Here is a 17,062-nt window from a genome sequence, read left to right as displayed (position 1 = left end):
CCATTTTACAAAAACCTGATATATCGCAAAAAATTCAAGTGTCTGCAATGAGTCCTCAGTACATTCCTGAGAATTTACAATGTTTCCATTGTCCATCCTTTTGTCAGGTAATAACTGCTGAATGTGATCGCTTTCCTGCATCAGTAAAAACAGTTAGTCCAGTCACAGGTACCTCTGATCTGATAGGTTTTTCTTCCCAGTCCTGTTTGCAAATAAACTGTAGCTTTTTATCTCTTGGCAAATGTGTTAACAATTGTCCAGTAAAGTCCTGTAAGGCTATTTGAAAAATGGTTGACTGATTTGTTAACCACTGTAGATATTCCTTTCTGATGATAGGTAAATAGATAGCATCTGAGTCTAGTCCGGTAATGTCTGTAATCCTTTTATGTACTTTGATAAGCAATTGTGCTATTGCTTCCACTCTGGTACAAAGTGTTGTTTTAGGATGAAAAACCAAAGAGTCCACTCGAGCATTGTCTTCTGCAATAAACCCAGGCAAATTAGTATGATTTCTTACATGTAAAACATAAAACAATGCAGTTTGGATTTGAATTTCTTGCCACAGAGCTCTCAGCAATTCAAAAACACACTGATTACATACATGCTCTATAACAGATCTATCCAATTGCTTTACAATGCCAGCTACATATGCTGAATCAGTAATCAAATTAAAGGGAATGGGAAAATTCTGAAATATTTTTAATACAGCTCGTAATTCTACCACCTGAGGTGAACCCTTTTGTTGTACTACCATAGATTCCCACTTGCCATCAGAATACCAGACAAGGCCCGCCTTGCCTCTGTTCCCAGATCCACCTGTAAAAATGGTAATTCCATCCACAGGAGTGTCTGCGCACCACACTCCTGTGGCAATTGGAAGTTCCACACTCAATTTTATAACAGGATGGGAGGGCAAGTGGTAAACAACCTGTCCCGAGAAATTCTCCATAGCTGTTTGCAAAGCAAAGCTATTGGCCATACACCACTCAAAGTATAGAGCTGCAATAGGAACGGTTAGTGATACAGGATCTCTGGCCACAAGCTCCCGACATCGCATCCGTCCTTTGATGAATAATCTGTGCCAATAGCTCTGTAACGAATCTGACCATTCTGAATTCCATTGACCACTTATTGCATAAGGAATTTGCCTATCAAACAAAGTGATAATTTGTATTTCCTGATTCAAATCAATACGATGTACAAATTTGGAATGTAGCCTGCTTTCTATTTCTGTAATCAGTTGCTGTACCTCTGAAGTAGTGTGTCGTGCCGCTGTTAAACTTGTGTCCCCTGCTAACAATTGGAATAGAGACTGCAATTGTGACGACATAAGCCCCAAGTACGGCCGCAGCCATAACTTGAGCCTTATGTTCCACAGTACCCACTTTTGCACATGCCTCTATCATAGCATTCAAATCTGTTTTTCCAGGTAAAGCTTCAATGATCTTTTGACAATCAGCATTAGCATTATCCCTGTTTGCCACAGGTCCAAGGCTTGGCAGCCGCACAGGTTAACCCTGCGTGGAAACACCAGTCCTGCGCTCCCTGCGGTTCGGGCTGCGAGTTGACTGCGTAGGCCTGGAACTGGTTGGGAAGATTCATTTGTGTCAGCATACAGTTCCCCCCCCCGCGTTCTTTCTCCAGTTTCCCTGTATTCTGCAGCTGGTTGTTATCAGCTGACCTTGAGCATTATACTGAGACCTGCACTGCTTCACAAAATGCCCTAGCTTCCCACAGCAATGACACATCAAAACAGAGTTATCTCTCCCACTCAGCTTCAACTTCTTAAGGCAGTTTTTCTTAAAGTGACCTTCCTGTTCGCATGTATGACAATGATGAACTACCTTAATTGCCGCCGCAAAAGTTTTTGCTAAATACTCCATCTGAAATGTGGTGGTTCCTACTTTCTCACAAGCATCCATTAGCTCAGTTAAGGTGGCATTACTATTTGCCATCCCTGCAACAACTTTTCTGCAGTCCTCACCTGTGTTGTCTTTCGCTAACTATAGTGGTAATGCTTCTTTTACAATTTTCCAATCTAACAGTTGCCAAATATTTCTTCCCTCAGGACCCGCACCCACAATCACCGGATATGCCCATGGAATCACAACTCCTTCTAATAACGCATCTCAAATGACCCCTTTCCATTTCACTCCTCCCTCACCTCCCCCCCCTTCCCCTGTATACGCGGGCGGACGCTGACCCTCTCCCTCACCTCCCACATTACCAGATGGATGCAAACCTCCCCCCCCGCCCTGATCTAAAGGTGGAGTAGGGAGTTGTAAAGGAGGTTGAGGTGGCCCTAATACTTGTCCCGAACACAGAGGGGGGTTTTTGGGGGAGACATAGTCACGTGTCCCGAGGTGTTGGCTGAACAATGCTGCTGCAATTCCGTCTTTAATTCTTCCAGTCGTCTACCAAGCTCTGTCATGTCAAGTTCGTGTCCATTTCGTGATGGTAACAGTCCTTTAAGTCCTTGTGACTCTGGTACTGCTGACTCCGTAAATGGCGAATCCGGTAAAGGTGGGTACAAAGCATGTTTACCCTCCTTCTTGTCCTCCTGCTCAGCCTCATCCGTAGAGAGATCAATGAGAGGGAGGGGGTTTCTGCCAAGTCTCCTGTTCAGCATCTGAATCAATTAGTCCAAATCGAGTTCATGTTTTAGGGCGCACTACCGGTTCTGATGGATCTGTATCTATTTTTCTCACTCCCCGCTCCTCAGCTTTTTTCGGAGCCGTCCGTACCCACGGTGATAAAGGAGCTGCCACTGGTACAGCCACTGGGGCCGTGGGAGGTGTTGGTCCCGCAAACAGTGAGGGGGTAGTAGGCGCCTGTGGTCCTAAAGCCATAAAAGCTGTATGTGTGACTTCTCTCTCTGCTTTTATTCCTTTTAACGCTTCGCTAACCAGCCTCCATGTAGCAGACAATTTAAAGGCTTCCTTATCACCACTTGACACCGCATTCCAGAGAGAGTCACCAATCTTCTCCCATAAAGGCGCTTCAAAGACATCATTAAAGGCTGTAAAATGTCCTTTATCTTTTGCCCCAAACAGTAACTGCTTTAACGCAGCTTCGTCATATTTAATTCCTCTCTCAGAGAGTATATGGTGGAGGAGTTTCACCACTGCCACTTCTGTCTTGGTCAGGGTAGACCCCATGTAAACACGTCCGAGCCGCATCCCATGTCGCCCAGTCCTCCCGCGCAGCCCGTGGCAGCCGCAAGATAACTCCCCATGTTTTTAATTCTTTGGCAGAACCCGCTGCCATAGCTCGCTCAGCGAGCTGCATCGAGCACCGCTCCCAGGTATTCGGCTGTAAACAATCAGCCGGTCCTGCCACCGCCCCCCCCTTTAACGAGACGGTCCACACACTGGGCTACGTCTTTCGATTTCACAGAAATCTTAAATTCCCCGCCCAGTAACGAAATCACCTTTATCAAGGTTTCCATGGTTCGCGAACCCACTCCGACCGCCTGCGGTCCGCCAGCCCAGCAATCGTGTCGGGGTCACCACTTGTTGCCGCTTGTCTGCGGCAAGCTCCGTTCGGTTGCTGGCTGGCCTGAGGCTATTCGCACCCCAGGGCCATTGAGCACTGACACCAATGTGAGGATGCAACAAATGGCATTTATTTAACTGCGCAACAGCCTTATATAGTCGTCTTGTCCCGTACGAACTCGCACGATACTTGCACTTCCTGCTCCTTTCGCCACACCTACCTTCCGTTACAGCCCGAGATTTTCCGGTCGCCGTACCCTAATCTACCTACACTGTCTCTTCCATGCCAGCCTCCTGCCTCCTTGGCACGACTTCATACATGTTGGGGTTAATCATAAAGGGGTGATTCTTGACCATTAAATAGCTCTGTGCAGAATCCACCTGGCCACAGACATCCTCTGGGCCAAGGTTATGAAATTTTACCTCCCTAACTCTCATGATAATGAGGCTTCATAGTATCAAAATCTATTAACTTTCTTAATGTATATAATTTACATTGCATACTGATCTATCATGCTTGAGTAAGCAAACTAAAGGACACCAGCTCATCATAAGGACCAGAAGAACAGCCCTGCCCTGGAAAGAAGGACTTTGCTTTGGGGAAGCTTAGAGCTGTCCATGAATGATAAAGGATACCCCTGGAGAACCAAGGTACCGCCAGCTTCCTAGCCCCTCTGACACAGCTTTGAAACCCGCTCAGCGTCTGGTGTCACAGCTAAATCTTAACTATCACAAGACCAACTCCAGGGATGTCTGGATCAATAGAGAAGCAGACAGAATGCTCATGCATGTTGATGCTGCAGAAATATAGTTGCTTTGTGAAGTTTTACTCTGATTAGTAATCAGTACTGTGTGTGTTAATTAGTGATTAATCAAATCATGTTGTACCTGAATGCTTGAACAGCAGAAGAACCCTGTGTAAAAACCACTTTCAGGATACCCGAGTTTATCTGGGACACCTCATGCACACAACTATCTACCCTTGTAATTCTCTACTTTGTGTCCTTGCCTTTCTCCTCTGTAGACACAGGCCTGTTGCCAATATCAATAACAGACGTGATTGATGGCCACCACGGCAGTGTGGCAAGGTCTGTCCCTTCTCCATCCAGCAGATGTAGGCTCTCCATGAATGTGCCTACACTCTCAAACTGCTATTTTTTTCTCTTCACCAACCTTTATTTATGCCCTTGACAATACAGTCAAGGAACAGACCAGCCATTCTCACAGAGGGACTGTCAGAAGAACCTTGTCATTTCTAGAGATCAGCTTCAGGTCCTCCAAAGACCCTCAGGGGCATCAGAGACAGCAATGACTAAAAGCTCCTTTCTTGCCAGGGCTGCATTTCCCAGCCCTGTTTCTCTCTGGCCTTGGGGACACCAGGGTTTGCTGGCATCCACTTTCAGCGTTATGTTTCGAGATGCCATCAACTCTGGCATGTCTCTGCTCTGAAGCAAAGCCTTTGCCCACATGAGGACTTGGGGGCTTGGTACCAGGTTTCCTTTAAGATAAGTCAGAGCTTGGCCTGGAGCCACACCTGAGGTGCTACAACCCAAATGTGCACCGATGCCCTCAGCCAGGGGCCCAGACAAGCTGAGCAGGAGCCTGTGCTTTTTGACATCCATGGAGTAACTGTCAAGGCATGGTGGGCCAAGTGACACAGTTTGGGGTGCTGCAATGGTGCGTACAGGCTTTTCAATACAGACAGGCTGGAAGGATCAGGAGTGGGGTCCCCTCAAAAAAGTTACCTGGATATATGGAGTTCCTCTATGAGTCAGGTAACAAGTTTGGTGAGCCCTTGTGGGGGAGAGTCAGATGAGAGGCCACTAAGGGTGAAATCATGCTGGGAGATAAGGAACCTGATAAGGAACCCGAGGTCAGGGTGAGGAAGTGAGCACAGTACAGGCGGTTTCTGGAGTGTCTTGGGACAATGTCTTAGCACAGCTGCCAGATGGACCAACAAGGTTAATGCAAACCTGGATCTGAAACTTGCAAGCGAGGAAGAGCTGGTCAGGGACATGAAGATTGGCTTTTGTGACCCTGAAAGAGTCGGGTCCCAGCTCCCAAGGGGATTGAGGAAGGAGAATGGAAGACTGCAGATGCCGTACCTCAGGGGAGCACTTTGGCCTATGCTGGGTAGTTTCATAGAATTGTAGAATCATAAGGTTGTTTGGGTTGGAAGGGACCTGTAAAGGTCATCTAGTCCAGGTGAGCAGGTACATTTTCAACTAGATCAGGTTGCTCAGAGCTCTGTCAAAACTGACCTTGAATGTTTCCAGGGATGGGGCATCTACCCCCTCTCTGGGAATTCTGTGTAGTGTTTCAGCACCCTCACCATAAAGAAGTTCTTCCTTGTAACTAGTTTGAATCTACCTTCTTTTAGGTTAAAACCATTACCCCTTTTCCTGCTACAAAGTTTGTCCCCATCTTTCTTATAAGACCTCTTTAAGTAGTGAAAGAGAGCAAGAAGGTCTCCCCAGAGCCTTCTCTTCTCCAGGCTGAACAACCCAACTCTCTCAGCCTGTCCTCATATGAGAGGTGCACCAGCCCTCTGATCATTTTTATGGCCCTCCTCTGGACCAGACCCGACACGTCTGTGTCTTTCCTGTGCTAAGGACTCCAGAGATGGATGCAGCACTGCAGGTGGGGTCCCACAAGAGCATAGCAGATGGGTAGAATCACCTCCCTTGGCCTGCTGACCACGCTTCTTGTGATGCAGCCCACGATACTGTTGGCTTTCTGGGCTGTGAGCGCAACATTAATGGTTGGACTTGATGATCTTAAAGGTCCTTTATAACTAAAACTGTTCTATGATTCTATCGCCAGCTCACATCCAGCTTTTCATCCACCATTATCCCCAAGTCCTTCTCCGCAGGGCTTCTCTCCATCCCTTCATTCCCCAGCCTCTATTGACACCGGGGGTTGCGCCGACCCTAGTGCAGGTCCTTGCACTTGGCCTTGTTGAACCTCATGAGGTTCACATGGGCCCACTTCTCAAGCTTGTCCAGGACCCCCTGAATAGCATCCCTTCCCTTGACAGTGTCAAATGCACCCCTGAGTTTGGCGTTGTCTGAAAACTTACTTAGGGTGCACTTGATCCCACTGTCTATGCCATTGATGATGATGGTATTAAACAGTGCTGGTCCCACTATGGACCCCTGAGGGACACTTGTCACCAGTCTCCCTCCAGACATTGAGCTGTTGACCACTCTCTGGATGTGACCATCCAACCAATTCCTCATGCACCACCCATCAAATCCATAGCTCTCAAATTTAGAGAGAAGGATGTTGTCGGGGCCATGTCAAAGGCCTTACAGAAGTCCAGATAAATGACATTCTTAGCTCTTCCCTCATCGACTGATGTAGTCACTCCATCCTAGGAGGCCACTATGTTGGTCAGGCAAGACTTGCCCTTGGTGAAGCCATGCTGGCTGTTTTGAATCACCTCCCTGTCCTCCATGTGCCTTAGTATAACTTCTAGGAGGATCTGTTCCCAGGCACAGAGGTGAGGCTGACAGGTTGCTAGTTTCCAGGGTCTCCTTTCTATCATGTTTAAAAATGGGTGCGACGCCATTTGTTTTGGCCACCATTTGAGGGGTGGGGGCTGCCATTTTATGACATGGTGCCACTGCTTTGTTGGAGTGAGCTGTCATGTTCTTAACCATCATACTGCTCTGTGATTGGCTGATGGCCGTTGCTTGACATCATCAAACCCACATGCTCTCAGGAAATCCTGTGATTGGCTGGCAAGAGGAGCCTCCTCTCCCACTGTACCCAGAAGCACATCAGCAAAGGAAGCGCCCTGTAGTTACATACTGGGAGCGAGACACTTCTGGCAGACTCATTCCCCACACAGTTTCATACTGCATTGTGGTTGGCTGGCAGCCATTTTTTGATCCTGTCATAGCCATGTGTTCTCATGCAGCCCTGTGATTGGCTGCCTGCCTCCTTTGGGCGAGGAAGTTCTCAGATATAAAAATATATACATTTTTATATATATATATTTTAAACATATATATGAGTGTACAAATATCTATAAATTTTTTATTTATCTATAGATATGGTACTTTGAATATATATACCCCTATATATATGCGTATACTTTTTTTATATATGTATTTTTATATATAGAAACATTTATAAAGACAGAGAAATTAAATATATACAACTATTATATCATAGGTATAAATTTGATAAAATCTTTAATAGAGTTAATCTAATAAACAATTAGAGGTTAAAGGTGAACAGAAAGAAAAGTGCAAGAGTGGCTGAGGTCTCCCACTTGACCAGGCTGCAGAAGAAGCCCAGACAGATCTGAGTTGGGGGCAACTTCAAGAGGGCAGAGGGGCACCCGAAGGGTGGGGAGGACACAGACAAGCTGGAACATGCCTGAGGGCTATGACCCCCTCCCAGGGGGCCAGCAAGGGGCCATCAATGTAAATCCTCTTGACATATGTAGAAGAACTCAATCCTGTGAACTGACCTGGGAGGCCCTCGCATGCCAGCCCAGCCCAGCAGGATGGCCATGCAGGGTTACTGGGGCAGACTCTGAGCTTGTCTTGGTGCTGCAAGGCACAGGCAACGCTATCTGCAAACATGGAAAACAAGGACAAAACCACCTTCAGAAGAATATGTGCATGGGGACAATATGGAAAAGACCTGAAGGGGATCCCAGAAAAGACCGTGTGAACCAGAGGAACTAGCCAATGAACCACAAACTGGATTTGCAGATGCCAAACAAAGAGGTAGAGTGGTGGTGGGGAACTCCCTTTCCCCATGGTTGTGGGGGATGTCCTATCTACTGGTCAGACCAGTGTGGGGTGCAGGCTGGTGCTATATAGATTTCCTTGTCCTGAGGTCGATGACCTGTTTGAATGTTTCAAAAAGCTCTGGCTGACTGAGCGAGGGGAGAAGTCAGGCATGTGCTGGGACTTGTCCGGGTCCACCTGAGCCACACCAGCCAAAGCCAGTATGCCATGTGTACACCATGTCAAAGGATGGGGAAGAGGGTGGTGTATGTAAATGTATTGAATACTGTTGGACCTGAGCAGGATGCACACGCTATGTAATAAGGGGTGGAGATTGTACTGGGTCTGTCTGGGATGGAGTTAATTTTCTGCTTAGTACTGCCCTACGGTGCTGTGCTTTGCCTTGGTGGCCAAAACAGTGTTGATAACACACTGACATTGTAGCTATTGCTCAGCAACGCTTGCACGGTGTCAAGGCCTGCTCTGTTTCTCACTCTACCCCAACAGTGAGGAGGCTGGGGATGGCAAGAAGCTAGGAGGGGACAAAGCCAGGACAGCCGACCCAACTGACTAAAGGGATATTCCACACCATATGACATCATGGTCAGAAATAAAAGTGGGGGAGTGGAGTGTGTTCTTCAAAGTATCCTTTGCTCAGAGACTGGCCAGACATCGCTCTCCTGCTGTGAGTGATTGCTTCTCCACTTATTAAACTGTATTTGTCTCAATTCATGTGAATTTTTTCCCTCACTTTTGTCCTTACAGTTTCCTCCCCCATCTTGCTGGTGAGGAGTGAGCAAGTGACTGGGTGGGGGCTGCCAAATGGGGTCACCCCACCACACAAGCATATAGCAAATATGTTGGTATGTGTTTGTGAGGTCATTGGTGCCTGAGTAGATCATAGATGGGGACCTGTCACATGGCTTGTGTAAGTGGTTGTGAGACTACTGATACCTGAGTATCTGATAGGCCACGAGCGTGCACATGACTTCTGTCAGAACTTGTGAGGTCACTTGTGACTTCATATCTCATAAGCGAGATGACAGCAAGTGGAGGGATGTGTGGTGGTCAGGTCACTGGTGCCTGAGTAGCTGATAGGCAAGAGGGAGACACATGGATTGGGTATGTACTTGTGATGTCACTCTTGGCTGAATAGGTGGTTGGCCAGGACCAGGTGCCTGGCCTGTAGAGGTGCATGTGGGGTCACTGGAGGCCAAGTACCTCAACAACAAGTACATGGAAAATGGGGGTATATGTACTTGTGAGGTCACTGGTGCCTGAGTAGCTGATAGGGCAGGAGCAGGCATCTGGCATTGTACTGGTTGTGGCTGGGACAGAATTAACTCTCTATTTACTGAAATAGTGAGCGAGTGACTGTGTGGGGCTTAGCTGCTGGCTGGGGTTAAACCACGACAGGTATGTGTAAGTTGTCTTGAGGTTACTGGTACCTGAATAGCTGATAGGGCAGGAGCAGACCCATGGCTTGTGTGTGTGCTTATGAGGTCGCTCTCACCTGAGTAGCTTATAGGCCTGGAGTAGTCCCGTGACATGTGTATGTGCTTATAATGTCACTGGTGCCTGAGTAGCTGATAGGGCAGCAGCAGGCCCAGAGTTTGTGTTGGCGGTTTTGAGATCGTCGGTGTCCAAATAGCTGATAGGCTGGGAGCAGGCCAATATCAGAGACAGATGCCATGACATCACCTGTGGCTGAGTAGTAGATAGGCCAGGAGCATGCACATGGCTGTGTGTGAGCTTGTGATGTCACTGGTCCTGAGGAGCTGATAGGCCAGGAGCTGGACCATAGCTTGTGTAGGTGCTTCTGATGTCACCAAAATAAGATTTAGACCATGCCCAAATATGGCTTTTTGGAAGAGCCTTCATCAGCAGAAGTCCATACAGCGCACACACACGTGTGACAGTGTAACACATGAGCACACAGCGGTGGCAGTAGGAGGGTGTGAAGTCACTGTCAGTGTAACCCATGAGCACACAGCGGTGGCAGCAGGAGGGTGTGAGGTCACCGTCAGTATAACCCGTGAGTACACAGCGGTGGCAGTAGGAGGGTGTGAGGTCACGTCAGTGTAACCCATGAGCACACAGCGGTGGCAGTAGCAGGGTGTGAGGTCACGTCACCGATGGCACCCCATGGCCAAGGGGTTGGTGCAGAGTGTCCGTGTGCTGTCACAAGGACATCACAGAGGGTGTCTGTGAGGCCGAAGGAGCAGCCTCTGCAGCCCTGGCTGGAGCAGTCGGGGTGGGGGTGGCTCGGGGGCACTGCAGGCCTGTGCCTGGGCACCACGCCAGGAGGAAACCACAGACTTCCTGCCCGGGCGCAGTGGGGGGAGCGCTGCAAGGCCACATGGGCTGTGGGTTGTGCACCTGCAGGCTCCAGCTCCTGATCACCCTGTGGGGAATAACGGCCCCTCGGTGATAGGCTGAGAGTCAGGGACATGTCTGAGCCTCTGGGCTGCATGTCTGCTGCCAGGGCAGGGACACGTCCCAGCTCCAGCTCCTGCGAGGGACCCACTGTGGGGATCCCAGGCAGGGATGGGCAAACCAGCACTCTTGGGATGGGGCTCTGGCCTGGGCTAAGGCCCTTTCCCATCTGCTGCTCCCAGCACAGCGGGGTCTGTAGCAGGGGCAGGGGCTGTTTCCTTCCCTTCCTGACACAGCTCCCGGTGCAGTCCCAGCCCCGTGGTTCCCATGGCACAGGCATGGCTGGACACTCGCACCTTGGGCTCTTGGATGTGCCCTGCATAGGAGATGCTCAGTGCTCCTGGCCCAGGGTTCAAGGGGGTGAAAGACCCATTTCCCCTCCCGCACCTGGCCCTGTCCTGTGATGATCCCCCCCAGCAATGATGTGACACCCGCAGCGGAGCCGTCCTTCATATATGGTCATGAATGGCACTGGAGAAGTTCATTGGAGGGCTGCGCTGTTTCGGAGGGGAGATAGCTCCCGATAATGTCTAATAAGGTGCTACTGCTTTGATTGGCTCCTCCTGCAGCTGGGCTGGCACCTGCAGAGATGTGTTGACCATAATTGTTGTCCCCATGAGTCCCTGAGTGCTATAGCAGGGAGTGGGGCTCAGCAGGGATGTGCCAGCAGGGCAGAAGGCTCAGGATGGGTACAGAGGGACTCCTGTCTTCTTGGGTGCTGAAGCTGCTTCTCTGGGTGCAGCTGTGCAGGGGTAAGTGCCAGCTCCCTTCACCCACAGACAGCAGGTACCAGTTGTGTCATCAGGATCTCTATGGGAACAAGGTTCCTTTCCAGGTGCTCCTGAGATGAGGGGTTAAAGGTGCTCAAGTCCATGGACACTGTGCCCTTCTGTGTGCCTCTCTCAGTGGGGGAGAGTATCTCTATTTCCAGGCCTCCGGTGTTTATGGTAGCCCGTGCCTGGCTGGATTTATAGACACCCCTGTCCTCAGATTCACTTTTGGGACCCCTTGTTCCCCTCAGGATCCTTGGGATTGTTTTGGTGCTCCCTGGCAAGAAGGAAAGCCCTGGAGATGTTGGTGGGTTTGGGTGGTGCCTGGGGCAGGCAGTGGTTTAGGGAGAACTGGGGGCCTGGGAGTACAGGGCTGTGTAGGGTGGGCTGGGGAGGAGTGGATACCCTGTGCAGGGCTGGGCACTGTGTGCAGGTGGGCATGGGCAAAGGTGCAGGGGCTGTTAGGGTGGAAAGAGGTGCCAAAGGCTGTGGGACAGTGAATGGCCCAGCAGGGCCAGAGCTGGAGCTGGAATCCCCAACCCTGTGCAGCCTGTGGGAAGACAAGGGGCCCCAGCAAGCCGTGTATGGGAAAGGCCTGACACCCTAGTGCCTCTGACTTGGCGTGGGCATGGGAGGGCAGACCTGCAGTACTGGGGCTCAGCACTCTCCTGATGGGTCCCATGTCAGTGTTTGAAGGGGCTGTGGAGGTGAGGCTGGAGGATGGCAGTGGACGCTGTGCTGGGAGAGTGGAGGTGAAACACCAGGGCCAGTGGGGAACCGTATGTGATGACTACTGGGGCATGGACGATGCTGCAGTGGTTTGTAAGCAGCTGGACTGTGGCTCGGCTGTCGAAGCTCACTGGCAAGGCTATTTTGGGCGAGGATCTGGCCCCATTTGGTTGGATGATGTTGGCTGTACCGGCACAGAGTCTGCCCTGTCCGACTGCACACACAGAGGCTGGGGTGAACACAGCTGTGTTGATGGTGAGGAGGCCGGAGTGACGTGTTCAGGTAAGGGGTCAGCCTGTTCCACACCTTTGAGGCTGGAGTGGGGGAAGAGACATGTCTGTGCCCCCAAAGAGAAACAAGTGGATGTGGGAGCAGCACCCGGTGTAGGCGGTTGCACTGCCATGCTGGAACTGTCACTAATGGTGTCCCTGATCCCTGGGGAAAGCCCAGTGGGAGCCCACCCCGGGGGTGAACTAACCTGCCACAGTGTCTCAGCCCCCTCTCAGTCCATGTCCTGGGCTGCAGATGCATCCTCCATCCCTGTGCTAGCCAGTCCGTTTGTCTTCGAGATGGCGGCTCTGCCTGGCCCTGAGCCCTGCACTGAGCAGGCTGCAGCAGTCAGTAGAGTCTGGGCAAGTTCTCCTGCACCTGAACTGCACACAGCTCTGCGGTGCTGGGGGGAGCCATGCCAGGCAGTGCAGGGCTCCTTGCGTGGGAGTAGTTTGCCTGAATAGTATCTGTTGCTGTGGGTCTGGTCCCAAAGCCGCCGACATGGTCTGCAGGGTCTGCTGCGGGTCTGCGCTAGGTACATACCCCTGAGGGCTGTGATGGGGTAGAGAGGGGTACTGGGGGGCCTGGATGTGCTTGTGTCACCAGCACTGCCCCAACAGTTTCCTCTGGGATGTGCAATGCGCGATTTGGTCACAACTTGGACATGATGCAGGATGTGGGCATGTAACGGCCAGAGGGCTCCGGGAACTCCCAGCTGCTTTGTTTTTCCCAGGATTCATGCGGCTGGTGGAAGGGAAGAGCCGCTGCTTAGGACGTGTGGAGATCCGTGATGGGGACCAGTGGAAAAGTGTCTGTGGTTCACACTTTGGTCCCAAAGCTGCTGACGTGGTCTGCAGGGAGTTGCAGTGCGGCACAGCCCTGCACATCCCTGGGGCAGCTCACTTTGGAGAAGGGGTCAGTCCCAGCTGGGACGGAGAGCTGCAGTGTGTGGGGAATGAATCCCTCCTCGCCTCCTGCCCCAGAGGGCCCCCCAGGGACCAGCCTTGCACCCATGCGAACAGCGCCATTGTCATCTGCACACGTAAGGACTCAGGGAGGGGTGTTGAACGCTGGGGCTGTGCCAGGGGTCAGGGAAAGGAGCAAGGACCGTGCTGGGCTGGGCGTGAGGACAGAAGGGGTGATGGGCTTGTCTGCAGTCTCCAGTGATGCAGGAACAGACACAGAAGCCAGTGTCCTCCTTCTGTTCCATCCTCAAGAATTTGGTGCACGCTGCAGAAAGGTTCAGGATGTTCCCCTGGGTGCAGCTGTGCCAGGTAGATGCCTGCTCCCTTATCCCACAGACCTGGGACCATAGAGCACCACAGGGATCCCTCTGGAAATGGGGCTTCTTCCCACATGTCGAAGTGACAAGGGGCAGAAGGTGCCCAGGTTCATTGCCCCTGTGTCCCTCTGGAGGGGAGAAGGGCATTTCTGTTTCCAGAGCTCCCGTGTTTATGGCCGTTGGTGTGTGGATGTGTCTGTGGACATGTCGTCCTTGGGCACCCTTCCTGGGGCCTTTGCTCTGCCAGCACTGTGCCCTGTGAGCTGGTGGTGGCTCAACTGGTGCCTCTTTGCTCTGTGATCCCAGGGCACAGCCAGCCTCAGGGGTACCTGGGAGGGAATGTGGCCCTGGGGTCAGGGTGAGTCCCAGCCTGAGATGGGGTAGGTTGTGCCTGTGGAGTCAAGGGGACTGGGGTGTCTGTTCCAACAGGCTGGCAGAGAGATGCCCTTCCTGGGGGATCCTGGACAAGGGCAGGGCTGGGCTGATGCCCAAGGACAAGGAGGGGGCATGGGCTGGGAGGGCTCACTGGGAACACTGAGGGTCTCCACAGGGGACACAGAAAGACCTGAGGGTGGAGGATGAGTTGGGAGGGGCCCAGGGCAGGCTGGGGTCCAGGGAAGCTGGGGACCCCGTGGAGCAGCTGGAGTATGTGTTTAGGGGAGCCCTGGCAGGGGCAAGTCTCTTCTCAGGGTGCTGGGCTGGGGAGGAGAGGGTATCCTGGGTGGGCAAGGGTCGAGGGCAGGGGCTGGGGGGGCCGTTGGGATGGAAGCAGGTGCCAAGGTCTGTGGGGCCACAAGTGACCCAGCAGGGCCAGAGCTGGGCAGCTCCAGCCTTGCGCAGCCCGTGGGGATGGAAGGGACCCCTGCACTGCCCTGAGGACACCCTGGAGGGGAGTGGGCTCCCACCCTGGTACCTCGAACTCTGCTTGGGCAGGGGTTCCACCAGACCCGCAGTGCCTGGACTCAGTGCTGTCCTGACTGGTCCTATGTCAGTGTTTGAAGGGGCTGCCGAGGTGAGGCTGGCGGATGGCGGCAAACATTGTGCTGAGAGAGTGGAGGTGAAACAGCAGGGCAAGTGGGGGACTGTGTGCGGTGACTACTGGGACATGCACAATGCTGCAGTGGTTTGTAAGCAGCTGGGCTGTGGCTCTGCTGTTGGAGCTCCTCAATACGGACACTTTGGGCCAGGATCTGGCCCCATTTGGATGAATGAAGGTGGCTGTAACAGCACCGAATCTGCCCTGTCTGACTGCACACACAGAGGATGGGGTGAAAATAGCTGTAATCATGCTAGTGACACTAGAGTGATGTGTTCAGGTAAGGGGACACCCTATTCCCCACTTCTGGGGCTGGGACAGTGGAAGGGACCTGGCTGTGTCCTCAAGGAGCAACAAGCAGGCACCGGAGCACTGCCCAATGTGGCCGGTCGCACTGCCGAGTGGGGACTGTCACTGCTGGTGTCCCTGGTGCCTGGGGAAAGCTTAGTGGGAACCTGCCCAAAAGTGCCTGTAACCTGCCTGGCCCTGAGGTGTCTCAGATGAATCCCCCACCCTGCCCTGCAGTGTCTGTTGCTTCCCACCTTTCTCCTTCTGCTCACCTAGGACCTGTCTGGCAGTGCGAGGGCCAGGTCCCCCATGCCAGAGGCACCAAGAGTGACTCACATGGTCACCCACAGTCCTGGGGAAGGGCACGAGATGGTCAGGGTCTCTTGAGTTGTGTCCCCTGGCAGACATGAGTCCCTTGGCTGAAGAAAAGCAGTTTGGAGAGGGAGAAGTGCTGGGCTTGGGCAGAGGAGCAGGGTGGCACGTGGCGCCTTGTTCCTCTCCCAGGTTCACCCCGTGAGAGCCTACTCACAGGGACACAGCCCCATCCGGCAGTGCTGCCATGCTGCCTAGCCTCTCCTGCCTGCCCCAGCCCCTGGCTGCCCTGTGCCACAGGGGATTTGCCAGCACTGACTGGCTCTCCTCTGTGCCTGCCCTTGCACTGGAAGCTCCTATAAGCCCAGGGCTGCTCTTCTGCCCACTCTCCTGCCTTCTGCCCAGCTGTTGGCCAGGGACATGCATACCCAGCATACTCTGGCCATGGCTGAAGACCTCTTTCCCAGGCAGGTGCTGGAGTGGGGCGCTGACACGAAAACTGTCCGCAGGTACGGCCTCACCGTACTTTTGCCCGGTGACATATCCCATTCACCAGCAGCACCCCAACAGCCCAAGACCCCCCTGGGAATGAGATGCATTTCTGGCAGCACCAAGGGCTTTCTCAGGCATGGCCCTGAGCTCAGTGGGGCAGAGAAGGCTGCAGCAGCCAAGAGTGACTGGGCCCATTTCCCTGGACCACAAGCACTGCAGGTGCTGAAGTGCCCAGGGACCACTGCTGGGCAGCCCAAGCTCTGTGGGACAGCAGCAGTTTGTCTGAGCGGTGCCTGTGGCTGTGGGTTCAGGAGAGAAGCAAGCCCACAAGTGCTGTGCTGATTTCTGAGGAGCGGCAGGGGGGCTCTGCTGTTTTTGTGCCATCAGCACCCCTGGAGAGCAGCTGGGGTGGTCAAGGGGCCTTTTGCCTTTGACCACCTCGGTGATCAGGTGGGATGTGGTCAGGGGACTGCCAGAGGGCTGTGGGAATGCTGAGGGGTCTTTGGCTGCTCCAGGATCACTCTGGCTGGTCAGAGGGAATAGCCCCTGCTAAGGACGTGTAGTGATCCACGATGGGGACCCTTGGAAAACTGTTGTCTGTGATTCACACTTTGGTCCCAAAGCCGCCGACATGGTCTGCAGGGTCTGCTACAGGTCTGTGATAGGTACATACCCCTGAGGGCTGTGATGGTGTAGAGAGGGGTGCTGGGGGACATGGATGTGCTTGTGTCACCAGAACTGCCCCAACAGTTTCCTCTGGGATGTGCAATGCGTGATTTGGTCACAACTTGGACATGATGCAGGATGTGGGCATGTAACTGCCAGAGGGCTCCGGGAACTCCCAGTTGCTTTGATTTTTTTTCCAGGAGCTGTCCGACTGGTGGAAGGGAAGAGCCACTGCTTAGGACGTGTGGAGATCCGTGATGGGGACCAGTGGAAAAGTGTCTGTGGTTCACACTTTGGTCCCAAAGCTGCTGATGTGGTCTGCAGGGAGTTGCAGTGTGGCACAGCCCTGCCCATCCCTGGGGCAGCTCACTTTGGAGAAGGGGTCAGTCCCAGCTGGGACAGAGAGCTGCAGTGTGTGGGGAATGAATCCCTCGCCTCCTGCACCAGAGGAGCTCCCAGGGACCAGCCTTGCACCCATGCGAACAGCGCTGTTGTCACCTGCACACGTAAGGACTCAGGGAGGGGTGTTGAACGCTGGGGCT

At 52.5% G+C, this 17,062-nt stretch overlaps 1 protein-coding gene across 1 annotated transcript in view; it reads left to right on the top strand.

Annotated features, from left to right (window-relative positions):
* Window positions 1-11,884: 11,884 nt before the first annotated feature.
* LOC137677048 (scavenger receptor cysteine-rich domain-containing group B protein-like) overlaps window positions 11,885-17,062 on the top strand; it is a 16,991-nt gene continuing 11,813 nt past the window's right edge. The window contains exons 1-5 of the mRNA XM_068424238.1: window positions 11,885-12,027; window positions 12,086-12,456; window positions 13,178-13,486; window positions 14,719-15,042; window positions 16,721-17,026. Coding sequence (XP_068280339.1) covers window positions 11,885-12,027; window positions 12,086-12,456; window positions 13,178-13,486; window positions 14,719-15,042; window positions 16,721-17,026 — 1,453 coding nt within the window. The remainder of the gene's footprint in view (window positions 12,028-12,085; window positions 12,457-13,177; window positions 13,487-14,718; window positions 15,043-16,720; window positions 17,027-17,062) is intronic.

Source organism: Nyctibius grandis (assembly GCF_013368605.1).
Source record: "Nyctibius grandis isolate bNycGra1 chromosome 34 unlocalized genomic scaffold, bNycGra1.pri SUPER_34_unloc_2, whole genome shotgun sequence".
Classification (NCBI taxonomy): domain Eukaryota; kingdom Metazoa; phylum Chordata; class Aves; order Nyctibiiformes; family Nyctibiidae; genus Nyctibius; species Nyctibius grandis.
This window is presented reverse-complemented; position numbering and strand designations above follow the sequence as displayed.